The following is a 25,667-nucleotide window of genomic DNA, read 5'->3' as shown; positions in this document are numbered from 1 at the left end:
CATATCACAGTGTTGGTTATTCTCCTCAGAGGTGGGGATTCTGGGTCTGGAACTCTGGGCTTGTAGCTTTCCTCCACTCCCAGCTCCCCTGACCCCAGCATTTCCTACTGGATGACTCAGCAGAAGCCCTAAAGCAACCATTTCTGCCCTGCTCGCCCCTGCCTCCTGAGTGCTTCACCCACCATGCTGCAGCCCACAAGGTCATTGCAGCCCTTCTCTGCTTTGCCTTTGCAGGAGCATCTCATTTCCCTTCTTCTTCCAAACTCTAACTCACTGGTCTTCAGCCACTGCTCAGGGTTTGTGCCACGTTGTCTCCAACAACTCCTCAGTTTAGCTCAGTTTTGACCAGGTTTTCCCAGCTGATCACAACTCCATGGTGAACAGATGGCTTTCCTGTCCTGCTGAATGGGACACAAGACTGAACTTGAGTTGGTAGTCTGGAAGGAACAGCAATCCTTAAAAACAGGCTGACACACACCTTCAACTCCAGTACTTGAGAGGCAGAGGCAAGTGGACCTCTGTGAGTTTGAGGCCATCCTGGTTTTCATAGCAACTTCTAAGCCAGCCAGGACTACATAGAAAGATCCTGTCTTTACAAAGACTTAAGTTACCAGGGGGAAAGGGCCAGAGATTTTCCTGGGAAACATGGTTCTTTGGATTTTTTAAAGGAAAAAATAAAGTTACCCACAGGTAAGACTGCTTGTTGTACAAGCATTAAGACCCGTCTTAGTTAGGGTTGCTATTGCTGTGATGAAACACCATGACCAAAGCAGCATGGGGAGGAAAGGGTTCATTTGGTTACTCTTCCACATCACTGTTCATCACGGAAGGCAGTCAGAACAGGAACTCAGACAGGGCAGGAACCTGGAGGCAGGAGCTCATGCAGAGGCCATGGAGGGTGCTGCTCACTGACTTGCTCCTCATAGCTTTCTCAGCCTGCTTTCTTATAGAACCCTGGACCACCAGCCCAGGGATGGCACCACCCACAATAGGCTGGACCCTCCCCATCAATCACTAATTTTAAAAGTGCTGTACAGCCGGATCTTACAGAGGCAGCTTCTTAGCTGAGGTTCCCTTCTTTCAGATAACTCTAGCTGTGTCAAGTTCACATAAAACTAGCCAGCACAGACCTGAGTTCTTTGGAAGCCACATTAAAAGTTGCCACAATCAGACCTGTGACCCCTACACAGTCGGTGAAGATGGTTACAGGAAGAGTCGTAAGGTTTTGCTGACCACGTCTACCCTCAGGCTTAGTGAGAGACCCTGTCTCAAGAGAATGAAGACACCCATTGTTCTCCTCTGGCCTCCACGTGTTTACATATGTACTCACCTGCAGACATGCTTGTACACAGCAAGCACACATACACAAGAAAACACTAGGAACTTGGATGAAACATGCTGTCAACTAGAATACATCTAGTTGATTCAATTGAGTTGCTTTCACCAAATCAAAAAGTAAATATATTCCTAAGAGTCATACACTTTCTTGAGATCATAGTATATGTTTACCTGTTCCTGTTTCCTGTTCCTTCTAATAAGACAACTCCAGGAAGTCACAGTTACAGCCAGCCTGAACCTCATGTTCAGTGCCCACAGTGGCACCTCTTTTATGCTGTCCATCACTCTCCTAAAGCTGGGTGCACTTGTTCACCCAATGGCTCTAGTCACCATTATGCCAAACTTGGCCCTACCTTCATATTTGGTTTTCAGCCCAAATGCAGATTGGCTGTAAACCCCATAAATGTTTATTCTTCCCCCCGCCCCCCATTCCCAGAGGTTATGGCTGGCAGTGAAAACAGAGCTGCTGGCTCAGACTTGGGCTGCAAAGACCTGTTTCCAGCAGCCCATACTGGAAACGGTGTAGTGTCCAGAACTATAAGTGATTGTGAATCAGCACAGGATGAGGCGGAATTAGAATTGACAGGCCAGTGAGACTGCAGGGTCACTTCTGCTGGGCTGCTCTCATAGGTCTGCTTGGAAGAAAGAGTTCAACCCTGGATTGGTACTATCCCACCAAAGACCACCTCCATCCAGAGGGGCCCGATCGTGGTGCCAAGTATCTATTGGTGTGAAGCCTGTCAGTGTTTTGCAGGTGAGCAAGTATGAACTCTCTGTAGAGGCTGCTGGGCACCTTGTTCTTAGACCAGGGGCCTGAGTGAGGTGAACCAGAGACTCCTCAAGGCCCTTCTCTATGTCCCAGTTCCCTTGTTAGGTTGGGAAGGGTTGCAGGGCTGCAAGGGCAGGAACTTGAGCATGAAGCCCAAGAAGTAGGAAGATGGGAACAGAACGTGGGCCACTGCCTGGGCCATCAGGATGGCTTAGAGAGCAAAGGTGCTTGCTGCCATGCCTGACAGCCTGAGTCCAGTCCTGGGAATGGAAGTGCACTCCAGCAAGCTGCCCCTGGACTTCTGTGACACACGAGTGCACACACAGTATAATAAATGCGCAGCACAGTTATCTGTTAAGATGCAGAAATTCGAAGCAGGTGTGGTTAGACCCCACCAGTGCCCCACCACGCGTGGTGTGCTGCAGCGCTGAGGATGGAAGCGAGCACACTTTTGAAAAATGTGAAGAGGACTGAGGCAAGTCCTGCACGAGTCAGGGTGACCATAAGGCCTGAAGTTTACTGCAGTGTCCAGGTCAAGGGACAAAACTGGCACTCTGATGTTTCTCCACCCTTAAGCGGTATTGTTAGAATCCAAAACATGGAGTTGAAATGTGGCTCGGTTGATTGAACGCCCATTTAGTGTGTGGAAAGTCCTGTGCTCAGTCCGCAACATGGCGTGAAGCGCTCCTGGTGGTAACACCTGCCATCCCAGCATTCATGGGATGGAACAGAGAGGCTCAGAAGCCCCTGTTAAGAAAAAAGATTCCAAAAAAGTTCCTTATGGATTTGTTCCCAACAAGTCTGTATGGTAATTTATCTGTCAGTGAAGTTCAGAAGCTCAGGGAAAGGGCTGTGTCCCCCTTTTGACTACTTTGTATCCTTTTCAGTTTTTTGTTTTTTGTTTTTTTGCGTGTGTGTGTGTGTGTGTGTGTGTGTGTATGTGTGTGTCTGTGTCTGTGTCTGTGTGTGTACATACAAGCCATAAAATGCAGGTCAGAGAACAAATTGGTTGTTCCCTTCTACCATGTGACTTCCAGGATTGAATTCATGTCCTTGGGCTTGACAGCAAATACCTTAGCCCGATGAGAAGGTCCACCATTTTAGGTTTTTTGGTGTTTTGTGTTTTGTGTTCTTTGTTTTTTGTTTTGGTTTTTTGGTTTTGTAAGATTTATTATTTTGGGTAGGAGAGATAGCTCAGTGGTTAAGAGGACTGACTGCCCTTCCAGAGAACCTGGGTTCAATTCCCAGCACCAACATGGCAGCTCACAACTATCTAACTCCAGTTCCAGGGGATCTGACATTCTCACACAGATACACATGAAGGCAAAACACTAATGAACATAAAAATAATTATCATTAAAAATTTATTTTTAAAAACTGGTTTAAAAAAGGATTTATTATTTTTTACTTCTGCGTCATGCACACTGTGAGTTTCTTTAGAGGCCAGAAGAGTGTTGGATCCCTAGGTACTGAAGTTACAGGCGACTTTGAGCTTCCTGATGTGGATACTGGGAATCAAATTCAAGATCTCACTGCTGAGCCATCTCTCCAGCTCCATTTTGATTTTTGTCTCAACCTCAGATTCCTAGGAAGATCCTAAGATGGGGGAGCATCTGTCAGGTAACCTTAAAAGCCAGCAGCAACTTTATATTTGTTAATGGGCTGGGTGTGATGGCAGAGACAGGAGGATCTCTGTGAGTTGAAGGCCAGCCTGGCCTGCAAAGAGTCCAGGACAGCCAGGTCTCTGTTACACAGAGAAACTCTGTCTCAGTCCCAAGTATATCATGCCATGTTCCTCTACCAACAAACTACCCAGAAAAGCCTCCGTTTCCAACTTGTTCCTTAACAATTTATCTTGCCACCTTAGCAGGGAGGGTCAGCAAATGGAAACACTTGCTTCCATCACCATTGCATTCCAGTCCACATCCCCAGCAGGCCTGTAGCATTTGATGCTCAAAATTACTCCACCCTTCATCCATTTTAGGCCTAAAACCTCTTAAATTTATGAAACCCCACAAAGGGTGTATGTATGGGTGGACCTGACCAGCTGAGAAGACTTGAGAGCCAGCACGGTTAGGGAGGAAATGGCTCATACCCTCGAATACTCTCTTGGTCCAGGCACTGAAAATATCTGAGAAGCTGGTTGTCTAGGGTGACCTTGAAGAAGAAAGCATTAGACCACACGTGGTGGCACATGCCTTTAATCCCAGCACTTAGGAGACAGTGGTGAGTGGATCTCAGTGAGCCTGATCTACTTGTGAATTCCAGGCCAGCCCGGGGCCATCTAGTAAGACCTTGTCTCAAAAACGGGTGAGATAGACTCCTACTCATGTGGGAGTGCTGGGTCCCTGACTTTAACAGCAACCCTGCAATGCTCCTGGCTAGGGTGGAACTCGAGGCCTGCTTCCATGATCATCCATCCCGATCCTCAGGCTCAGCAACTGTCTTATGGCTGGCACCCTGGAGTAACAGCAGACTCCAGCCGGCTCCAGGACTACAGGGTGCCCTCTGGCATCGCATCTCCCAAGCCTGACTGAGGAAGCAGGTGCAGGCTGGGCCTCCTCCACCCACCCTGGGCCTGGAAGTTGAGAGCAGGATGTGAGCAACCTCTGATTTTGCAGGGGGAGGGAGAGTCAGGCATATAGCCACCCCACTTGTCTCTGAGCCTCCAGGGCACTCCCACATGTAGTCCATCCTGACCCGTTTTTAAGACAGGGTCTCACTGTATAGCCCTGGCTGGCCTGGAACTCAGAATGTAGATCAGGCTCACGGAGATCCACTGCTCTGGTGTTCTCTGCAGAATCTGATGTTGCCGATACTGATGAGAGTTCCCTAGCAATCTGAACCAGCAGCTCTCCTAGCTGGGGGTGGGAGGGAAATGAGAAATGTCTGGGATGGATGCCCTCTGTACCTGCACTGCAGGCTGTTTATTCTGCTGTAGTGGAAACGACACTAAAAAGTTTTGGGCGGAGCACAGGGAGTCTTACGGAAAAGTGGGGGGATAGAAGGACCAGGAGGGGACAGGAGATCCACAAGAAGACCAACAGAGCCAACAATTCTGGGCCAGGGCACCCTACAGAGACCTATGTACCAACCAAGGACCATGCATGGAGAGGACTAACCCCCTGCCCGGATGTAGCAGGTAAGCAGCTCAGTCTCCATGTGGGGCGCAGGGTCTGTCTCTGACATAGACTCTGCCTGCTTTGTAGGATCAGCCTACAAAGGAAGAGGATGCAGACAGTCCTAATGAGATTCGATAGGCTGGGGTCAGACGATAGGGGAGGTGGGCTTCCCTTTCTGAGGACTGGAGGAGGAGGATGGGAGGAAAAGGGACTGGGAGGTGGCAAGGGAGGGACATACAATCGGGATGTAAAGTGAATAAATTATAAAAAAATAAATAAATAAAAAATAAATAAGCTAAAAAGAAGGGGAGGAAAAGCCCCATAAATAAAAGCAGCTGTGAGTCCCCTAGGCTTCTTGACAGGCTAATATTTCTCTAGATGGGAAGACCCCGGTCAGGTGGAAGAGGACAAGGGTCACCTCACACAGGCCGCCCAGTTCAGAAGAACAGGCTGAGTCACACAGAACTCACTGCAACTGCAGAGCTGCCCAAGACCACAACAGGGCAGCGCGGTGCAAGGAAGCGTGGTGATCAAGTTTAAAGCGCTTTCTAAAAGAGAAAGTGTAAGCCTAATCTAAGCGGCTGGGAGCTCCGAATCCCGTGCCTCGGGCCGGAAAGGGTAGGCAGGCCGCCCGCCAGAGCAGCCGACTCACGCTTGGGGGCGCTGTCCGAGCTTGTGAACCAGCAGACGGAGCACCCAGTAGTGTGGCTGTCACTCGCGGGCGACTCCGTCCATCAAGCTGCGGTCTCCAGGGTTCCCCCTCCGCCCCGCCCACTCCCCCCGAAACTCCGGGAGGCAGTGGGCTAGACAAGGAGAGCTCCTCCTAGCGGGGCGGGGACATGACGCTCCCGTGGTGCTCCGCGGCCACTTCCGGGCCGGGCGGGGAGCGGGGCTCCGGCTGTCATGTTGCGCGTCCTGAACCGCCTGGCCGCGCGGACCAGGGCCCAGCCCCCAGCCGTGCCGCTCCTGCCCGTGCGCGGCCGTAAGAGCCGCCACGACCCGCCTGCCAAGTCCAAGGTCGGGCTCCTGAAGATGCCGCCCGCCGTAGACCCTGCGGAGCTCTACGTGCTGACCGAGCGCTACCGGCACTACCGGGAGACCGTGCGCGCGCTCAGGTGTGTGAAGGGCAGGCGGCCCTCGGCGCCTCCGGGAAGTGTTGGGGCGGGGGGCTGGGTGCTGACCTGAAGCCCGTCCTCACCCAGGCGAGAGTTCGTGTTCGAGGTGCGGAGGAAGGCACACGAGGCTCGAGCCGGGGTCCTGGCCGAGCGCAGGGTGCAGGAGGCCGCCGCGGAGCACCGGGAGCTGATGGCTTGGAACGAGGAAGAGAACCGGCGTCTGCGGGAGCTGCGGTGCGAGAGGCGCGGGGCTCGGGGGGCCGGGCCGGGCTCCGCCGCCGCCCCGCTCACCCTCCGCTTCTTGCCCCTCGCAGGATAGCTAGGTTGCGGCTGGAAGCACAGGCCGAGGAGCTGCGACGAGCCGAGGAGCAGGCCCGGAGGGTCCGGGAGGAGCAGGCTTGGGAGCAACTGAAAGAGCAAGAAGTGCTCCAACTGCAGGTGGGCCGGGTTGTGGGGAGTTGTGGGCATTGGCCACTCCAAAAAGGGAGGCTGTGGGGCGAGCAGCACAGGGGGTGAACTGACCAGGTCGTCGGGGGGCTTTTTGCTCTGCACATAGAGGGTGTGTTTGTGTGCCCTCCCAGGTGATAGTCAGTGAAAGGTTGCAGGTAGTATTACCCTGTGAAACTTGAAATCGGGGAAACCCATAACTGAGAACGAAGCTTTCTGAAAGTATAAGAGGGAGTGCACCCCCTCTAGCCGGGTCGTCACGATTGGTTCGTGGGTTGTGGCTGAGAGATCTGATGGGTGATTGTCCCAGGATGAGGACTATGATGGTCACCTAGTACTGTCGTGCTGCAAGATTGGTGGGACACTCGAAGAGATCCTGGGGCCTTTGGACACGCCAGCCTCTGTGAGCTGGAAACAGTAAGCTGTGTAGATGACCAGCTCTGATGAGTTCCCATACAGTTAACCTCTCTCATCCCCTAGGAGGAGGCAAAGAACTTCATCACTCGGGAGAACCTGGAGGCACGGATAGAAGCAGCACTGGACTCTCCGAAGAGCTATAACTGGGCCGTCACCAGAGAAGGGCAGGTGGTCAGAAACTGAGCACAGAGGCTCTAGGTCCCAGATAAGGGCAGTGCTTGCCCAGAGACCACATGGATTGGGGCAGGAGTTGATGCATCTTAGAAGGATGGCTCAGCCTTTTCCAGAGCAGCCCCTGTTCATGCTAGGTTCCGCACTCACCACCTGACTGGAAACTCCCAAACATAGTGCCCTGCTCTGACACCACATACAAACTCAGGACAGCACTGAACTCTGGGAAGTTACTGTCCCATGGAGGACCCGACTGGGCTGTGACCCCTCTAGAAGCCATGCTGTCCCCTGAGACTCATGGAGTACCATGAGCCAAAATGTTTCTCGCTTTTATAAATAAAATATTGGAGCCCAGTCCTGCCCTTTCACTGTCTATAGCTATAGCGATAACGACAGGGGCAGGTAGGTAGGCGGATGCTAACTTGCTTGTAAAATCAAAGGCGTTTGTTATGTGACTTATGGTTGCTTGGTTGGTTTCTGTAGAATAAGTTTATTTGTCCCTAGTTGTTTGCATGTTTAGATTACTAGCCAGAAGCAAGTTTCACCTAACTAAGCCATGAGCTAATTACCTGCTTTGCTCAGTCCTGGGCATTGCTAGCTAGGGTTTAGTGTGTGCAGATCCAGAAGGCAAGAAGGGTACCCTGTTTCTCCTGGTAGCTCTCCTGGAGTGGTTTCTGAGCCCAGGCCCTGTCACAGTGTGTTGACCCTCAAGCTGAACACATCTGGTCCAGCCAGGTGCTGCCGTTCCATGTGATACAAGTGTAGACCAAAGGGCAGCCTTAGGCACCGTTCCTCAGGGCTCTCTCGCCTTGGTCTGCTTTGTGTTTGTGGGGTTTGTTATGTTGGTTAGTTGGTTAGTTAGTTTTGAGAGAGGGTGTTTGACTGGAACCTGATTCCATTACCTGGCCAGCTAGCCGCAGAGAATCCATCTGCGTGTGCTTGCCTGGCCCTGGGATCGGATACACATGCCATTACTTTTGCCTTTCATGTGGTACCAGGAGGCAAACGCAGATCTCCATGACTGCACTGATGCACTTTAGTGAGTGAGCTGTCTCCCCGACTCCTGTCTCTTTGCTGTCGTCATCTCGAATGCCATTGACATGAACTCCAGCTACTATCCAAGGAAAAGAATCCTAGCTGCTTCCGCAGTGCCAAGGTGCAAGTGCGGGTGTCGGCCTGCACTCAACCCCCCGAGAGCCGTGACCCCTTCAGGACAGTAAACACTCTCCCTGACTGGGCAGGTCATAGGGAGGCCCTGCGTTCAGAAGGATGAGGTTGTTGTGGATCGTTGTCACAGTGAGAAGTTGACCTGAACCCCACCCAGGAACTCTGCTGAATGGGTTAAGCCTGGGTAACCTTTACCTTCACCCCTGATAGGGCCGTCTCCCCAGGATCGTCACACTCAAGCATAGGTATTACCTAGACACCGGACCACTGCCCCTTTATGATCACTGAGTGAGTGGTGTGGTCATGGCCTTTAGGGCCAGGTTAGGTCACGCAGAACTGAAGGTGATGTAGAGTGCTTGCCCAGCGTGCTGAGGCCCAGGGTTCAATCCCCAGCAATGCACAAACCAGGCGTGGTGGTTCTTGTCTGCTCTCCAGAGGTAGAGAGGAGAAGTAGAATTTCAAGGTCATCCTCAGCTATGGAGGAAGTCTGGGACCAACCCGGTTCTTCATGAGACTTCAAGAAACCTGCCCGCGTGCTCGTCAGGTAGACTGGATGTGAAAGTGCCCTACTGCTGGTGCTGCAGCTGGGTGAAAGCCAGGGAAAGGAGGGCACTTGCCAGCTCAGTAGGTGTTGGGTATTTTAATCTGTTTCACCTAGGTTTGACTAAGCCTGAGGTCATTGCTCAGTTTCTCCAGTGTACAGCTATCTAGCTGCCCTGAAATCTCTAATCTGTGAGTTTGCAAGGACAGTTAAAACAGACTCAGTTGGATGCTAAAAGTAAGTCTGGCAAGAAGAATCAAATTTGGAATTACATATTTTTTTTGCCAAATAATAAGTCAAAAGCAATATTTGAACCCCAAACCTGGCCAGTTGATGATGCTGACCATTTCCTCTTTGGATGCTTTATCAAATATGCTTTATCAAGCTCGGAGGATCTGAATTCAGTCCCCAGCACCCATGCCAATCAGCTCACAAATCCCTGTCACTCCAAGGGGATACAGTGCCTCTAGCCACAAGGCCACATGCACTTACCTATATAAACATAATAAAAATAAAATTTAAATATCGTGGTCTTACTGTTTGAATTTTTTAACATTTTATTAGTTCTTTGTGAATCTTACGTCATGCACCCTAATTCCACTCATTTCTCCCTCCCGTTATACTGGCTCTTCACCTTTGAAACCTTCCCCTGCAACAGAAAAAAAAAAAGAAAGAATCTTGTTGTGGAAGCTGTAGTTTGCTACAGTGTGTCCCTCAGTATATATACCCTTTTGTCCGCACTTTGCTTGCAAATGTTCCTTGCGGTGGTCTGGTTGAGGCTTCTGCTACACCATCAATACCGGATCCTCACTGGGGCTCTCAGCTAGCCTGTTGTTGCCCTGTGGCAGGGAGATCCTGCAGTTTGGATCTGTAGGACCGGTCACTGCACTCCAGCAGTTCTTTGTCAGTGGTGTGGGTGTTAGCATGAGCCAATTCAGAGCCCCGGATCTGGACCTGACAGGTGTCTGAGCTGGTCAGCCCTGCAGCTCTCATGCCCCCAGGGCAGCTCACCCACAACTCCACAACCAGGGCCAGCCCCACTGTGCCGCCCAGGCGAGGCGGGCGCCGGTCTCCTGCCTGAGATAGATGGGAGGACGGAGGGGAGGTGCCTCCTCATCCATGACCACTCACGGGAGAGCGGCAGGGCCAGGTCTCCCACGCTCCTATTCTCAGGGTCAGTTCACCTGCAGCTCCTGCAGTGTGCGGGGACCACTCTCCTGAGCACTGCGGCTGCCTAGGGGCAGGGCCAGCTCTCTCAAGCAGCCCAGATGAGAGCAGGGCCGGTTCTGCACACCCTCAGACACCAACCTGTCCCCAGGCAGCAGCCCAAACCAGAACAGCCATCACTACCCGCCAGTCGGCCTCTCTCCATTGTGCCCACATCCTTCTGTTCTTTCTCTCCTATTTCTCCACCACTTACTTGCTCTCCTTAGTGGTGACCAGGGTCTCAAGTGCCTGGGGTGGCCTCAGGAGTGCTATGCCCCGCTCATACATTATGGCACCAGGCGGGGGTCATCTTGGCCATGGTCTGCCGCCACCCCCACCCCCACCCCACTCCACAGTTGCTCATCTCAGGCTCGATTTTTTTCCGATGTTCACAGGTCAGAACACTGGGCGTAGACACAGCCTCTCCTCTCTGTCATCTACTGATGCACGTGTGACATGGCAGGGACACATGCAAAGCCTCTAGGGGCAGTTTTTTGTTTGAATTTTTAAGCAGGGTCTCACTCTGTAGCTAGCATGTGGAACTCATTATGGAGATCAAGCTGTCCTGGACTCAAGATCTGTCTTCCTCTGTCTCCCAAGTGCTTTTTAAAGAATAATTTTTAAAATCTTTTTAAAATTAAGAAAGAAAAAAGAAAGAAAGCAGCTGGAGAGATGGCTGCATGGTTCAGAGGACTTGCTGCTTATTCAGGGAATGAGTTGGTTTCCAGGCACCCACATCCAGCGGCTCACAACCATCTGTAAGTCCAGTCCCAGGAGAGCCAATGTCCCCACAGGCCTTCACATGCACATGGCCATATGTGGACACACCAACACATAATCTAAAAGTTTAAAACGCCCAGAAAGGTAACATCAGAGGCGACCAGAAAAGGTGTCACACATCTGTAGTCCCAGCACTTACAGAGCAGACAGGCTGATCTCCTCAAGTTAAAGGCCAGCCTGGTCTACCTTGTATAAAGGCAGCCGGGACTATAAAGCACATACCTTCTCTCAGAAAAGAGCAGAGGCTGGGGGAACACACCTACCAGCGCCCTAAAGGACAGGGACTTTAAAGCTGGCCTCACTTATTTAGTCGGTGGGAGGCCAGCCTGGGCTACATAAAGCCCTATCTCAAAAAGGAGAGTGAAGACAGTGGGAACAGTGGTACACAGCTCCTAGGACTCAGGAGCACCTGGAGTTTAATGTCATACTCAGCTACATGGAGAACTTGAGGCTCTTGAAGGGCCCAAAGCTTGGAACTGAACCCAGGTCTTCTGGAAGAGCTGCCGGTGCTCTTAACTCCTGAGCCATCTCCCACCCTGCAAAGCTGCCTCCCAGCACCCAGCATTCAGTTCTGCTGCATCTGCTCACTTACCTGTGATCTGACCACGGATCACAGGCTGGATTAGGAGGGCAGGGCTGCTGGGGGACTGAACATTGCTATAAACCTTTCTTGGCAATCTTTATTGCTAAAAAGTCAGAATTAAGTTGGCCGTAGTGGCGCACACCTTTAGTCCTAGCACTTGGGAGGCAGAGGCAGACTGATTGCTATGAGTTCGAGGCCAGCCTAGTCTATAAAATGAGTCCAGGACAGTGGAGGCTACACAGAGAAGCTTTGTATGGGGGGGGGGGGTCAGAATTAAGTTTATATTTGCTCTGAGACAAAATTACACACAAGAACATCAGGTGTTTTCAGGAAACTAAGTTGATCATATTTATTATAATTTGTAGCTTATATTTCTCCAGAATTTCAGGAGTTATAAATCTTTAATTGTCAAAATGTATTACTATTCCAAATTTTATTTCAATAGCCTTATTAGGTTCCAGGGTGTGGTTCCATGGCAGAGGACTTACTAACCATGTCCCAAGGCCCTGGATTCCACACAACTCCACACCCCCACATAGAAAACATCCCATAGTCTTTAAACAAGCCCAGCTGTTTGAAAGTCCAGATGCCTGATGTCTTCCTTGATTTTTAAACAAACTCACTGAAGGGCCAGAAAAAACCCTCTGGAAAGACTCAATCAAGCAGAGGCCTGACCTTCACTGACTCACATGCTGGGGGGAGGGGCAGGTAGTGTTAACAGGTTTTCTTCTAAGTTTTGACTGTCACAGAAGCAATAAAATATTCAGAGCAGAAGAATAATACGTCTCACATAAGGAAATGAGCAAAATAATGACAAAAGATTCTCCCCCCAAGACAGGGTCTTCCTATGTACCCCTGGCTCTCCTGGAACTCGCTCTGTAGACCAGGCTAGCCTCAAACTAAGAGAGATCCACCTGCCTCTGCCTCCGAAGTGCTGGCACTAAAGGCGTGTACCACCACCCCAGCCCAGAAGAGCTCTGTATAAACTGTTTTCTTCTGTCTAGAAAAGGCCCCTCCATGGAAGGTAGAGTGCTAAATGGTCACTGTGATCCCCACTCCTGGTACCTGCACCTTTGTGTAATCTGTAACATGTGAACAGAACCCATAACTTCATAACTTTTTCCAACCAAAAGAAAAATACAGCAGAAGTGTCACCCCATGAGTGCATGCCAGCTATAACAAAGGTGGAGGGCTTTGACATATGATGTCATGCAGCTTCCGCTTCGTTTCGCCCTGCTGGATCTGACCTAATCAACTGAGATGTTTGTTTAGTTGTTTGAGGCCCTTTTCAAGACAGGGTTTCACTATGTAGTTCTGGCTGGCCTCAAACTCAGAGATCTGCCTTCCTCTGAATCCCAAGTGCTGGGATTAAGGTATACACCACCGCACCCAGCCAAGTGAGCCCTTTAAAACTGAGCCTCGGTCAGGCATAAAGGCAAAGATAGGAGGATCTCTGCAAGGTTAGGCCTGCCTGATTGACACAGAGAGTTATAGGATAGCCGTCACTTCATAGTGAGAGCCTGTCTCAGTAAACAAGTAGAGTTAGATAGACAGACAGACAGATGACAGACAGACAGACAGAGTGAGAGAAAGATAGAGAGAGAGATGGATAGATGGATGGATAGCTAGACAGATAGATAGATAGATAGATAGATAGATAGATAGATAGATAGATGGTAGACAGAGATAAATAAATGATAGACAGACAGACAGATAAAATGTGAGCCTAGGCCTTCCCCATACTCAAAGACTTGAAGGAGCAGAAGCAGTCTCTTACCCGCCCTTTGCCTCTGAGTGCTCGGAGAAGCAGGGTCTGGACAGATGCTCAGCAGCTGAGAGCACTGGTTGCTCTTCTGGAAGACCACGACTCATTTCCCAGCACCTGCGTGCCGCTCACCACCACGTGGGACTCCAGTCCCAGGGGGATGCGACACCTTCTGCTGGCCTCTGTGGACATTGCGCACATGTGGTGCAGACATACATGCAGGCCAAACTCACATATAAATTAAAAAGAAAAATTTTAAAGAAGCAAGCTGTTGGCTTTGGCTCTCTGTAAGTCCAGAGCGCGCAGGACGGCAGGAGAGAAGCAGTGCCTAAATCGAAGAAACTTGTTTCTTCAAACCCTTCAGGCAGTGATCCTGACCGCGAAGTTGAGAAAAGGTTAAAGAGGAAAGAGCAAGTTGTTCCAGATAAACCTGTGAAGAAGCAAAAGTCTGTTGAGACTTCGAGAACTCTGACATCTTCCAAGCACATGGAGCAATGGAGCCAGCTGAAGGACCAGATCTCTCACATAAACGAGGCAGTACGAAAGCGGTAGAATCTGAGCCATATCAAACCTGAGCTGTTGTAGTTGTTTTAATCTGTCTTTTTACATTGGCTTTTGTTTTCTAAATGTTGTTTTCCAAGCTGTTGTATATTTGGATCGCAGAACAGTTTGTAAGATGGATACTTTTTTAATGTGCATTATTAAAATGTTCTAAGTGGGGGGCTGGAGAGATGGCTCAGAGGTTAAGAGCTCTGGTTGCTCTTCCAGAGGTCCTGATTTAATTCCCAACACCCACATGGTGGCTCACAACCATCTCTAGTGAGATCTGGCGCCCTCTTCTGTTGTGCAGGCAGAATACCGTATAGATAAGAAATAAGATCTTTTTTGAAAATGTTCTAAGTGAACCTGATTGTCAGCCTAGTGTAAAATAAAGTCATATCATTACAATCTTTAAAGAAGAAGAGGAGGGGGAGGAAGAAGAGGTGAGCTGTCATGTGATGTACAGCTGCAGGGAAATGAATTGTGCCCATGTCTCCAAGCTCTGATAAGGAAGGCTTACCTTACCAGCTGGTGTCTTGGCTGACGCTGGGGACCATGAGTCCAGAAGCCTGCCCAGGCTCTGACACGAGAAACAGATATTAATTTTACGGGCTACATTCGAGTGCATGGCTTCTTCCCTCTGTCTGAGTGCCCACAGGTCACACCTCACAACACACACTGCTTTTCCTTGGATAGCATTTTCTAACCCACCACCGGCAGAGCTTGGAAACCAAGCAGAGGGTGAGAGAATGGAGAAAGGACAGACACACATACAGAAGGGCTGGGGTCCGATGGTCTGCGCACTCTCGGGGGGAATGGTACCAACCCAGAACCTCAGCTGGTCCACTCTGCACAGGGAGGGGCCGGTTAATCTCTGTAGGCAGCGAGCCCAGGTTGTAAACATCCACCAGGAGGCTATAGCTTCTATGGGCTAAAGCACTCCCTGCTCTCTCCTTTGCAAACACTCACACTAGCACACACTCTCAGCAATTGAAGGCTTTGCCAAATCCCTGTTCACCTCACCCCCAGGGCACAGAGGGAAGCTTTGCCAACTTCTCATGTCAGCTTTCCTAGGGGCATCAAGACATAGACCCTGTGCAGGCAGCCGGCACAGCAGTACTTGCCACCAGTCCTAGCCCATGTGGCCTTTGGAGTTTTGCTTACCATCGCTTCCTGTGGTGCCCTTTAGTTACTATAGCAAAACCCCTGACCGTTGTTAACTTACAAAAGCAAAAAGGTTTGATTTGGTTGGTTTTGAGATAGCATCTCATTAACCCCTGAATGGCCTTGAACTCTCATTTACCTGAGACTGGTCTTGAACTCCTGATCCTCTTGAGCATTTCCAGCATGCTGAGATTACAGGTGTGTACCGTCATGCCTAGAAGTAAAAAGATGATTTTGGCTCACAGTTTCAGAGGCTCTGGCTCATGATCGGTTGGCCCTGTGGCTTACAAGTCTTTGTTGAAGCACACAAAGGAGAGAGCCCTTCATTTCATGTCTGGGAAACAGAGAGAGAGAGAGAGAGAGCTAGCAGGGGACCAAGTTCTCACTACCATCTTCATCGGCATGCCCACAACGACCTAAAGACTTTCCACTGGGTCTCAGTCTTAAAGATCTCCCAACACATCTTCCTAAGGACTAGCAATATAACACATGGGATATACTCAGACCCAAACTAAGGCAGTAACCCAATTAACATGCTTCTTATTTCACGTTTTGCCTCCTCCAATGACATATACACTGCATCGGGAAAGTGATTTTTCTCTCCTGGTGCTGACATTGTACCGGAGGCCTCATGTACACTAGCTTGCACATAAGCTAGACAAGCGTTCTCCTGCTAAGCTGCAGCTCCAGCCTCAGGACAAGGATTCTGTTCGCTGCTCTCAAACACAGATGACAAGTTGGTTAACACAAGAAGGCTTGCTGGCCTTATGGGAGCATTATGTGCATATTATTATGATATGCTAATTTATGTGCATGGATTACCTTAGATGAGCTCACCGTGCCCACAGAGTATGCGGGAGGCCTCTCTGGGGCCACTTGGGGGGTCAAGCTATTGGCCTTCTACAGCAGGAATGCCAATAAGCTAATCCGGGTGATAAATGAACTGATTTGTAGTATGGGTCAACCTGACCACCAGCTCAGCTTCGATAGCTTGTGACTCAGAAGCTGTGACTCAGGGTCAGATGAGCTCGGGAACATGCTTTGCCACACTGGCCCCAGCCCCTTGAGGAAGAGGTTGAGTGTGACGACAAAGAGCCTAGGGGCTTCTCCATTCTCCCTAGGGGCAGAGACTGCATGTGGTGAGCTGGTCTCCGGGACAATGGCTATCATTTCTTCCTGGGTGTCGCTGGTCACTTCCTGAGGAAGTAGCCCAAGATGGAGTTTAGAACACAGGGGCCCAGGACTCGCCTCTGAGGAGGAGAAGGGATGGGTCCGCAGGACCAGAATGCAGACTTCAGCTGAGCTGAAGCCCAAAGCTGAAATGCAGTCAGGGGTGTCCAGCATTTGTACCAACATAGACCAACCATTCCACGTGGGCACCTGGGAAGAGCCAGGGTCAGGTGGCTCTCTGCAGCGGAGACCATTGTTGTCCACCCTCCAGCAGCTGATGGCAACTGTTTTCTTAAACAAGAACCTGGGGTGGTCGTGCAGGTCTTGAATCCCAGTACTTGGGAGGCAGGTGGATCAGTGTGAGTTCAAGGCCAGCCTGGTCTACACAGAGAGTTTCAGGACAGCTACATAGTGAGACCTTGTCTCTAAACAAACAAAAATGAGAGTTTGGGCCATGCTTCTCCTTTCTTTTAAAATTTTTTATTTTGATTTTTTTTATTTTATGTGTATGAACGCCCTGCCTGCACGTATGTAAGGCAGCGTGTGTGTGTGCCTGGTGCCCTTGGAGGTCAGAAGAAGACATTGTCTTCACGGGAACCATGGTTATAGGTGGTTGGTTATGAGCCAGCATGTGGGTGCCGGGACTCAAACCTGGGTTCTCTGCAAGAGCAGCTCTTAAGCACTGAGCAACTCTCCGACCCCAAGATGGTAAGATATTTAAGACGGGCCCAGTGGAGACTCCGGGTCATGGAGGGCAAGCCCTTGAAGGATTGCATCTTCCTGCCATGACATGTCTCTGTCTCTGTCTGTTTGAGACAGGATTTCTTTGTGTAGCCCTGACTGTCCTGCCACTAGCTCTGTAGACCAGGCTGGCCTTGAACTCACAGATTTTCCTGCCTCTGGCTCCTGAGTGCTGGGATCAAAGGTGTGTGCCACCACCTGGCTTAATATGTGTTTAATTTTAAACTGTATTAAAAATACAAATAAACAAAACAAAAAACAAGGGCTTGAGAGATGTGCAGTGGTTGAGACTATCTCACAGATGTCCAATACCCCAGCACGGGGCAGGATAGGGAAAGTGAAAGTGGGAGTCCCTACGTGTCCCCGAAACTTGGATGGGAGGGGAAAATTCGAGTTTTTCTAGCAGAGGACTGGATTTCGTTTCCAGCACCCACATAGGCTGACTCATAGCACCCTTTAATTACAGCTCCTGGGGCTCTAATAGCCTCTTCTGGCCTCCCAGGAAACCTGCACACACAAACAAACACATAAATAAGAATAAAAACTGTTCCCAAAACATATTTCTGTCACTGTGCCAAGGTCTCCCGCGCTAGGCGAGCAGTTTGCTTGCTGAGCCGCATGTAGCATGCCTCGCGTTCAGACCTGTGCAGACCTGCGGCCTGAAGCTGAAACTCAGCCAGAGGGGTCCAGCGTGTGGCCACCTGGGAAGGGCCGGGGCCAGGTGGCTCTCTGCAGCTGAGGCCACCTGTTGTCCACACCCCTCATGGCAAGCATTTACTCAAACAGGCGTCTAGGCACCTGGCTTGGTGGTGACTGACTTTAATCCGAGCACTTGGGAGGCAGAGGCAGGTGGATCACTGTGAGTTCGAGGCCAGCCTGGTCTACACATATATACTACGTGCAAACGTAATTATTCCATTGTTTTGTTGTGACTTTTCTTCTTTTTTTTTTTTTTCTGATACTTTGTCCGGTCGGAAGAGGAAGGACTGAACTGCATTCAGAACTGGAAGGAAAACTCGATTTTCCTTCCCATCCAAGTTTCAGGGACATGCAAGGGCTCCCACTTTCACTCTCCCTATCCTGCCCGTCCCCCCATCCCCACCCTGAGTCCTCTCTATCCTCTTGTAGCTCAGGCCACCCCGTCCAGACTGCTCCAGGCCATTAGCTGAGGCGGTGACCTTAACCCTAGTCTAGACCCTGCAAATGAAGGGCCCGCCTCTAAACAGCGTGGAACCATTTGACCCGAGAGACCTTATGTGACCAGCCATGCGGTTGCCCTCTTAAGACAGGGCTCCACCGAGGCAGTGCCCAGACATAAAAAGGTCGGGCCGGGCTGGGGACTCCATCACCTCCGAGCACCAGCCATGGCCTGCCCCAGTCTCGCCTTCTGCCTGCTCGGTCTGCTGGCTCTGACCTCCGCCTGCTACATCCAGAACTGTCCCCTGGGCGGCAAGAGGGCTGTGCTGGACCTGGACATGCGCAAGGTGAGTCTCCCCAACCCGGTCCTGGTCCCGCAGAACTAGGGACCAGAGACGCTCTCCCCGCCGCAGAGAGCATCCCCGCACTCCTGCCTGCCCTACCCCGGCCTCGCGTGGGAACCCAGGGCGCTGGGAAGCGTTGGGTTCCCGCTCGCTGGCGGAGACAAGGGCCCTCGCCCCGCCGCTGCGTCCACCCTCGTCCTTCCCCGCAGTGTCTCCCCTGCGGCCCGGGCGGCAAAGGACGCTGCTTCGGACCCAGCATCTGCTGCGCAGACGAGCTGGGCTGCTTCGTGGGCACCGCCGAGGCGCTGCGCTGCCAGGAGGAGAACTACCTGCCCTCGCCCTGCCAGTCGGGCCAGAAGGCGTGCGGGAGCGGGGGCCGCTGCGCCGCCTCGGGCGTCTGCTGCAGCCCTGGTGAGCAGGAGGGGGCGCCTGGCGGGGCCGCCGGGCAGGGAGCCCTCGGGTTTGCTGACCCCTTTCTCTTGCAGATGGCTGCCGCACAGACCCCGCCTGCGACCCTGAGTCTGCCTTCTCCGAACGCTGAGCCCTCCCTGTGATGACGGCCTTAGGGCGCATCCTTCACTCCCCAGAAAGAATGAAAAATAAAGCACATTTCCTCCTCACACTTGCCTGGCGTCTAATTGTCGAAGGCAGAGGGAGGCGGGAGGGAGGAAAAGCATCGGGAACGCTCTGGGTCCTGGCAATTCAGAGGAAGAATGGCCCAGCAGGCTTTCCGGGGGACAGAGGGGTGCTCGGTCCCCTGTCACCACCCTATAGCTTAGCCCCATTTCCCGCCCCCAACTGGGGTGAGCCTGCGGCAGCCAGACTTAGCACATTTGAAAGTCCAAACAGCAATGGTGGACATCTGTGGGAAAAGATGAGGCCTGATAACAGACCCAGTGAAGGGGAGACAGGCAGGAGGCAGGAGGACGCATCATCTAGTCACTTCCTGGTCTGGAAAGAGACCTTAGTCACAACCTCAGAGGTTGAGGGGACAAACCTGGCCTAGAAGGAAGAGTCTTAGCCAGGAGACGGTAGTTGCAAAATCATAAGATTTCTGCAGAGCTAAATTCTCACACAGGGCCCCAAGGAGGCCATAGCTGGAAAGATCAAGGCCAGGCCTGAGCTCAGGGGCCTGCTCCTGCCTCTGCAGAACCGCATCTCTGAGAAGACATGGGTGCTAAGAGCCACAAGCGCCCATAAAGCCCACGGGCAAGCAGAGAACCCCACCATCTATCCTGTTTGTTTACTGCTGGATTAAATACCCACTCCTTGCCCACAAAGCTGACACTTAGCTGCCAGTGTTCTCGGCAGGGATGGCAGAAGCCACACGGCCCTCCTCCACGCCTCACAGGGGCACGTGACTCACTGGTAGCATCAAGTGTGACGGTGGAGCTCGGTGGAGAAGGTCTTGCCCCACAGGAGTGAGGCTCTGGGCCCCACCCCATCACAGCGAGTAAATAAACATACAAATAAGTGCTTTCTATGGTCCTCACACCCAACGTATGAAGACAGATGCCCCACCACCACCACAAGCGGGACCACAGACATGGTGGAGGCCAAAAAGATAGAGGAAAGAGACTTCAAGATTGATTTGAGTGGGGGGGGGGTGTTGTTTGGGCAGTGTTTTTTTGTTTTTGTTTTTTTCCTTTGTACATGTCTCTGTATGAGAGTATTGCACATGAGTGCAGTGCCCATGGAGACCACTAGGGGGCATCAGATACCCTGAGGCTGTAATTACAGGTGGTTTGGAGTCATCCTAGGTGGGTGCTGGGAACGGAACAGGGGTCCTCTGCAAGAGCAGTGTGCCCTCTTAACTCCTGAGCCATCTCTCCAGCCTGAAGTCTTTCTTAATTGCATTTCCTTATTGTGTGTTTGAGGGTTGCACGTAAGCCACAGCCCATGTGGCTGTCTGTGGAAGTCAGAGGACTCTTGACATCTGCTCACATGGCCCCATTTGCTTCTGGAGGCTGAAAAGAGGAGGCAAGCATTTACTCTGAACTCTAGAAGTGCCTTTAAACGGCTCAGTAGCTGGGTAAGGGTCTCCCTGAAAGGAAAAGAGAATAGAAGGTCCAGTGGGCAGAAGGCGGGGAGGCAGACAGACTTAATTCCTCTCCTTGAGGAAGAGGAGCCTGATTCCTCTAGAAACAAGTGGAGGGAGGGGAGTTCACAGCTCTCCACCTGGGCAGAGAACGAGGCGTCTGAACGTCATTGTGAAGCCTCCCATACAGCAACCCTAGGAATTAGCGCAAGTGTGGCCAAACCACCGGCCCCTCCCACCTCCTTTCTGTTTCTTTTTGGTCTGGTCTTTCCCTGGACCTGCCTTGTGTTGGAGGTTAGACCCTGAAAGGGTAAGGAGGAGGCCTGGGAAGGAGTCTGCCCGGCCCCTGTAACCCCTGGTTCAACCCAAGCATACAGAGAGGCGTAAAGGTGCTGAGGAGACGGGAAGAGGCCTGGAGGCTCGTTAGGGCCCCTTGACCCCGTCCAGAGCTGACTGTGCTCAGCCACCCAGCCAGGTCACTCAGACTAATCTCTCTCTTCCGCAGTTCCTCCTGACCGCAGAGTCTGCAGAGCATCCCAGAGGAGAGAGAGCCAGCATTGTGTGGCCCCTAAACCTGGAACAGGACCTGTGGAGAGGACACCCAGGACAGGTGGGGTGGAGAGAGGAAAGGGCGGGGAAACAGGAGTGTGAGAACAGAAGAGACGACAGGATGGGGGCTCAGCAGGTAAGGGCAGTTAAGAGGAGTGGGATTCGGATCTTGGAGCCCACATGGTAGTTCATAACCACCCGAGACTCGAGTTCCAGGGAAACTGATGCTCAATCTGACCTCTCCGGGCACCAGGTACACACATACATGATGGGAAAACACCCATACACGCAAATAAATAAAAACTAAACTTTTAGAAAAAAAAAAATAGAAGCTAATAAAAAGGGAGGACGGAGGCCAAGTGCTGGTGACAACTTTGCCCCAAAGTTGGATGAACCAAACAGAAGGAGGTACTTCTGTCCGAGCCACGTGTGCGTGCCTGGTTGCTGGACCTGTGTGTTTCTCTGGGTCTCTAGCTATAGTCGAGCTGCCATTGTCTTTTTTTCCTCGGTCTCTCCTTCTCTTCCCCCTCCTCCTCCATGGTGCTAAGGACCAAATCCAGGCTAGGGAAGCCTCCTACTTCTGCGCCACAACCCCAGCCACTCTTGTCTACGCTCCCGAGGCTTGAACAGGTGCCTGTGGTGGGCTTGTAGCTGGGCTCTCAGTGGGGTCTGCCTCCGGTGGTTGGGTCCTGATGATGGAGCCCCTGGAGAGAAGGCAGGCGGCACTGTGTCACTTAAGTCTGCGCCTTCTCCCACCCAAGCAGTCTTGGGCGAAAGTGACTTTGCACTGGGAAGCAGGGCAGGTCCCTCAAGCTGTTTTCGCCTTAGTCTGGGGTGGAAAAGGGACTGAGGTGGTGGCCCCGGCTGGTCTCCTCTCTTTCGGTCACTCTCGCTGATTCTGCCTCTCCCCATGTCCTTCTCCGATTCTCTTGTCCACCACTGTCTTGACGCTCTCTTTTTATTTCGATCTCAGCCAGAGAATCGCTAGACCACTCTTGACTCTTCAGGGTCACCCTGGCCTCAGACCTCTCCCTGCGTCCGAGCATGGGGTTGCCTTTGTCCTGAGCATCACGTGCGTATCCGGGAGCTCCGGGACGCTTCCTTCCCCTGGAAGGTCCTGCCGGCACTTTGGGTGTGGGGATTAGCCAGGGCAGAGCAGAAAGCTCACACCCCGGTGCCTCTCCCTCTCCCCCCCCGCTCCCCTTCCCTCCCCGAACCAGAGACAGAGGACACCAGGGTGCGTTTTTTTAAAAGTTTATTTTCCATGCTGGGGCGGGGGGTGAGGGGAGGGCGACGGCTCAGTAGATCCGGGGCTTGGCAGACTCCGCGGCCTCCCGCGCCCCCGCCAGCTGCACCAGGCGCAGCAGCAGCGCCCGCGCGGGCCCGTCCAGCTGCGTGGCGTTGCTCGGCTCCCGAGCGCGGGCGAGGCGGGGAGAACCGTCGCGGCACTCGGGCTCGGTCCCGCAGCTCTCTGGGGGAAGGGCTCGGTGAGCGCAGGCGCCCTGAGGCGGGCGCGGCTGCAGGGGCGTCATCCCAACCCCCCATCCTCCCCACCCCCACATCCCGGCACCCCTCCCCGCTTCATCACCACTCTCCACCTCGGCGTCCCTCTCCCCTACCCCGCGCCCCTCTTCACTCCCCCCCACCCCACGCCCCCTTTCCCCCCTGTGCCCGGCCCCCGTGCGCACCGTCGCTGCAGCAGACGCCCGAGGCGGCGCAGCGGCCCCCGCTCCCGCACGGCTTCTGGCCCGACTGGCAGGGCGAGGGCAGGTAGTTCTCCTCCTGGCAGCGCAGCGCCTCGGCGGTGCCCACGAAGCAGCCCAGCTCGTCCGCGCAGCAGATGCTGGGCCCGAAGCAGCGCCCTTTGCCGCCCGGGCCGCAGGGGAGACACTGGGGGGAGGGGCAGGGGAACGCGGGTCAAAGAGGCCAGGAGGGGCGCTGGGAACCTAGGCCTGCCCTGTCCCAGCCTCCCCGTGCGGTGCCCCGGGCAGCGCTGCCCAGGCCGGAGCAGTAGCCAGCGGCAGGAGTGGAAACCTAAGTGGCTAAATTGTCAGAAGGAGCACCTCTCACTGGTGGGTCTCAAACCCTCACCTGCGCTGGCAGTCTGCTAGGGGGCAGCGCTTGGGGGTCCTTCCTCGCCTCTGCGGCATCTCTGGGGTGCAGCATCTCTCAGAGGCTTACCTCTCCGGCCTTCAGAGGGTACTCCTGCACATCCCTAGCCCCTCTCTTCCCCTACCTTACCCCCCACCCCCACCAGCACCACCCGCCAGTGCATTCCCTCCCTCTCATTTTCTGGCTCTGCTCCTACCCCTGCCCCAAGCTGGTAGGCTTCATGTGGGCCTTGGCCTCCTGCCCACCTCTTCTGGGGCCTACTAGGGGGGCGGTGGGGACCAAATCAGGGTGCTGCATGCGTGGGCACCTGGCGCCTCAAGCTTCCAAAGGACCCAGCAAACAGAAGGCAGACTGAGAGCTGCCCACCTCCCCATTCCAGCTTGTTCAACGACTCAAAACTGAGTCACCTGGGGCCTGAAAAGAATTGAGCCTGGCGACCGGATTCCCTTCAGCTCTGCCAGAAGGGCAGACTCACAGCTGCAAACGCTGGGCAAGAGATCTGGGCAAGAGGCTGGGGTCAGACATGAAACAGACTCGGCTCAGGGAGAGAGCAGAGGCTGAGCTGGACGGGAAAGGCCTCGAATTCAGGCTAAGACAGAGGTTTGAGCAGGCCAGTACAGAGACTGGCTGTAATCTAGTGAGTCCTGATGAGCCACCCCACCTCCCAGTGTGCAGAGGAGGCCTGGGCACCCAGTCCAGTTAGAAGGAAGTACCCCTCATTTTCTGGCCTATCCCCTGCGTAGGGATGGTGTCCTTCACTTGGCTGCCCTGGCACCTGGCCCCCTCTCACCCTTCTGGGTAGCCCATCCACGCTGCTATGCTGCCTCCTTCCGGTCCGAGTTCTCTGACACTGTTCCCCTCTCTCCTAGCCCCTGACTGGTTCCTAGGGCACTGCCAGCAGCTGGAAAATGGACCACAGTGATACCTGTCTCAGCTCCATGTCAGGGGTGGTCCTCTTGCCGCCTCTCGGGCAGTTCTGGAAGTAGCAGGCGGAGGTGAAGGCCAGCAGGCTCAGGAAGCAAGCAGACTGCATGGCAGCGTTGGGCATCCTGGCGAGCATAGGTGGGCACCGTGTGCAGCCCTGCTCTGGTGGCTCTGCTCTGCCGTCTCCTCGGCGGGCTGGCTATTTATGTCTGCAGGTGTTCCCTAGGAGGCGACAACGTGGCCGCTAACCCCCTCCCTGGTGGCTCCCCAGGAGCCCACGGCCGACAGGTCCCAGTTGTCAGCAGTGATTCAGGCATCAGGGGACACACGTGGGCCTGTCTGTGCAGAGGCTGGTGGAGGGGGGGGGCAGGCCACCGGGCTGCCACCGGGCTGTCATCGGCCACCTTGCGGCTGGAGCAACTGCCTCAGTGACTGTGGCACTGTAGGATCAGGGAGGTGAGCTGGCTTGAGAGCCACCTGAAGATCGTATCTGAGCATTCCGGCTGCCCTCAACAGGTTATAGGGGTCAGCAGGGCCCACCCACCAAGGCTGGCATGTTTGGAGCAGGGTCAGGACCAGGAAGGGGGCGGGGGGGAGCAGGCTTGTTAGTTGTGGAGTAGGATGAGTGAGAGAAACGACACTTTCCAGGTAGGCTTTTAGAAGGAAATTCCCACCTGCAGCCTCAGGGGCCAACAGCCACAGACCCCGGGTCAAAAGCAGAGCACAGATCCAAAGGTCGGCCCCGTGCTGGCTGTGCCTGGCTTCGGGGACCTCAGGCTCTGAGAAGGGGGCCTTGGGGAAAGCCTCTGCCTGGTTCCCACTAAGGAATGGGTTGGGGAGCTACTGTGGAACCCCAGGCTCAGTGAGGTGAGGGACTGTGCGGAGGGTCTGGCTTCATAGCCCTTGGTCTGAGTGTGTGTGTGTGTGTGTGTGTGTGTGTGTGTGCTGGTGGCAGAGCCACACACCTTTAATCCCAGCACCCAGGAGGCAGAGGCAATTGGATCTCTGTGAGTTCGAGGCCAGCCTGGTCTACAAAACAAGTCAGGACTGCCAAGGTTACGCCAGGAAACCCTGTCTTGAAAAACTGAAAAAATACAGGGAAAAGCTGTGGAGAGAGCCATGTCCCCATGTCCCAGGCTGGTACCGTCTCAGCCTAAGGCAGGAATGGAAGTGGACTGTGGTTCTGGGGGGAGGAAATGAGAGGAGCCCCAGCCAGTGGCCCAGTTTGAAAAAGCAGATGTAGTTCCTGACTGTAGGTTGTAAGTCTTGTGTTTGTTTGTTTCCAGGCAGCCTAGTGCAGTCCAGGCTGGCCTTGAACATACTATGTAGCAAACGCTGCCTTTGAACTCCTGACTTTCCATCTCCATCTCTTGAGTGCTAGGATTACAGGCATATACCAGTACACTCTGCTTTAGGCTAGACAGCCTGCTTTCATTGGTCACCTGCTGGTCTTAGGCCCGGGCTAGGCCTCTCCCAGTTCCCACAGGCTCCTGCTGCCTCCCAGGGTCTATCAGTGTGCTTCAGGGA

At 53.1% G+C, this 25,667-nt stretch overlaps 4 protein-coding genes and 1 non-coding gene across 6 annotated transcripts; 3 read left to right on the top strand and 2 right to left on the bottom strand.

The window, feature by feature from the left end:
- The first annotated feature begins 6,070 nt into the window (after positions 1–6,070).
- Positions 6,071–7,733, top strand: Mrps26 (mitochondrial ribosomal protein S26). The gene is made up of 4 exons (XM_021653655.2): positions 6,071–6,344; positions 6,432–6,578; positions 6,659–6,782; positions 7,272–7,733. Exons 1-4 carry the CDS (start codon positions 6,133–6,135, stop codon positions 7,389–7,391), a joined length of 603 nt encoding a protein of 200 aa, XP_021509330.1. The 5' UTR covers positions 6,071–6,132; the 3' UTR covers positions 7,392–7,733.
- Positions 7,734–10,654: 2,921 nt separating this feature from the next.
- LOC132649147 (small nucleolar RNA SNORA17) lies at positions 10,655–10,784 on the bottom strand. Its single transcript, XR_009587575.1, has one exon. It is a non-coding gene; the product is annotated as a small nucleolar RNA SNORA17 (small nucleolar RNA).
- Positions 10,785–12,692: 1,908 nt separating this feature from the next.
- On the top strand, positions 12,693–13,973 carry LOC132649084 (activated RNA polymerase II transcriptional coactivator p15-like). Its single transcript, XM_060372154.1, has 2 exons — positions 12,693–12,717; positions 13,714–13,973. The coding sequence occupies exons 1-2, from the start codon at positions 12,693–12,695 to the stop codon at positions 13,971–13,973; spliced, it is 285 nt and encodes a 94-aa protein (XP_060228137.1).
- Positions 13,974–18,364: 4,391 nt separating this feature from the next.
- Positions 18,365–19,140, top strand: Oxt (oxytocin/neurophysin I prepropeptide). Its single transcript, XM_021653652.2, has 3 exons — positions 18,365–18,520; positions 18,727–18,928; positions 19,003–19,140. Exons 1-3 carry the CDS (start codon positions 18,401–18,403, stop codon positions 19,056–19,058), a joined length of 378 nt encoding a protein of 125 aa, XP_021509327.1. The 5' UTR covers positions 18,365–18,400; the 3' UTR covers positions 19,059–19,140.
- Positions 19,141–22,348: 3,208 nt separating this feature from the next.
- Avp (arginine vasopressin) lies at positions 22,349–24,438 on the bottom strand. Of its 2 annotated transcripts, none has more exons than XM_021653651.2 (3): positions 24,142–24,438; positions 22,793–22,994; positions 22,349–22,575 (listed from the first exon to the last, which is right to left on the bottom strand). In XM_021653651.2, exons 1-3 carry the CDS (start codon positions 24,274–24,276, stop codon positions 22,403–22,405), a joined length of 510 nt encoding a protein of 169 aa, XP_021509326.1. In that variant the 5' UTR covers positions 24,277–24,438; the 3' UTR covers positions 22,349–22,402. The 2 variants fall into 2 exon arrangements, with proteins under 2 accessions (XP_021509326.1, XP_060227756.1); XM_060371773.1 differs by lacking the exon at positions 24,142–24,438 and adding an exon at positions 23,196–23,341.
- Positions 24,439–25,667: the final 1,229 nt, after the last annotated feature.

Source organism: Meriones unguiculatus, chromosome 18, assembly GCF_030254825.1.
Source record: "Meriones unguiculatus strain TT.TT164.6M chromosome 18, Bangor_MerUng_6.1, whole genome shotgun sequence".
NCBI lineage: Eukaryota > Metazoa > Chordata > Mammalia > Rodentia > Muridae > Meriones > Meriones unguiculatus.
This window is presented reverse-complemented; position numbering and strand designations above follow the sequence as displayed.

Coding starts and splice junctions, on each gene's coding strand:
- Mrps26 (XM_021653655.2), top strand. CDS start 6,133: ATGTTGCGCGTCCTGAACCGCCTGGCCGCGCGGACCAGGGCCCAGCCC. Junction 6,345..6,431: donor GAGACCGTGCGCGCGCTCAG/GTGTGTGAAGGG, acceptor GTCCTCACCCAG/GCGAGAGTTCGTGTTCGAGG. Junction 6,783..7,271: donor AAGAAGTGCTCCAACTGCAG/GTGGGCCGGGTT, acceptor CTCATCCCCTAG/GAGGAGGCAAAGAACTTCAT.
- LOC132649084 (XM_060372154.1), top strand. CDS start 12,693: ATGGTCACTGTGATCCCCACTCCTG. Junction 12,718..13,713: donor CACTGTGATCCCCACTCCTG/GTACCTGCACCT, acceptor GCTCTCTGTAAG/TCCAGAGCGCGCAGGACGGC.
- Oxt (XM_021653652.2), top strand. CDS start 18,401: ATGGCCTGCCCCAGTCTCGCCTTCTGCCTGCTCGGTCTGCTGGCTCTG. Junction 18,521..18,726: donor TGGACCTGGACATGCGCAAG/GTGAGTCTCCCC, acceptor CCTTCCCCGCAG/TGTCTCCCCTGCGGCCCGGG. Junction 18,929..19,002: donor GGGCGTCTGCTGCAGCCCTG/GTGAGCAGGAGG, acceptor TTTCTCTTGCAG/ATGGCTGCCGCACAGACCCC.
- Avp (XM_021653651.2), bottom strand. CDS start 24,276: ATGCTCGCCAGGATGCCCAACGCTGCCATGCAGTCTGCTTGCTTCCTG. Junction 22,995..24,141: donor CTGACATGGAGCTGAGACAG/GTATCACTGTGG, acceptor CCCTCCCCCCAG/TGTCTCCCCTGCGGCCCGGG. Junction 22,576..22,792: donor GGGCGTCTGCTGCAGCGACG/GTGCGCACGGGG, acceptor CCCTTCCCCCAG/AGAGCTGCGGGACCGAGCCC.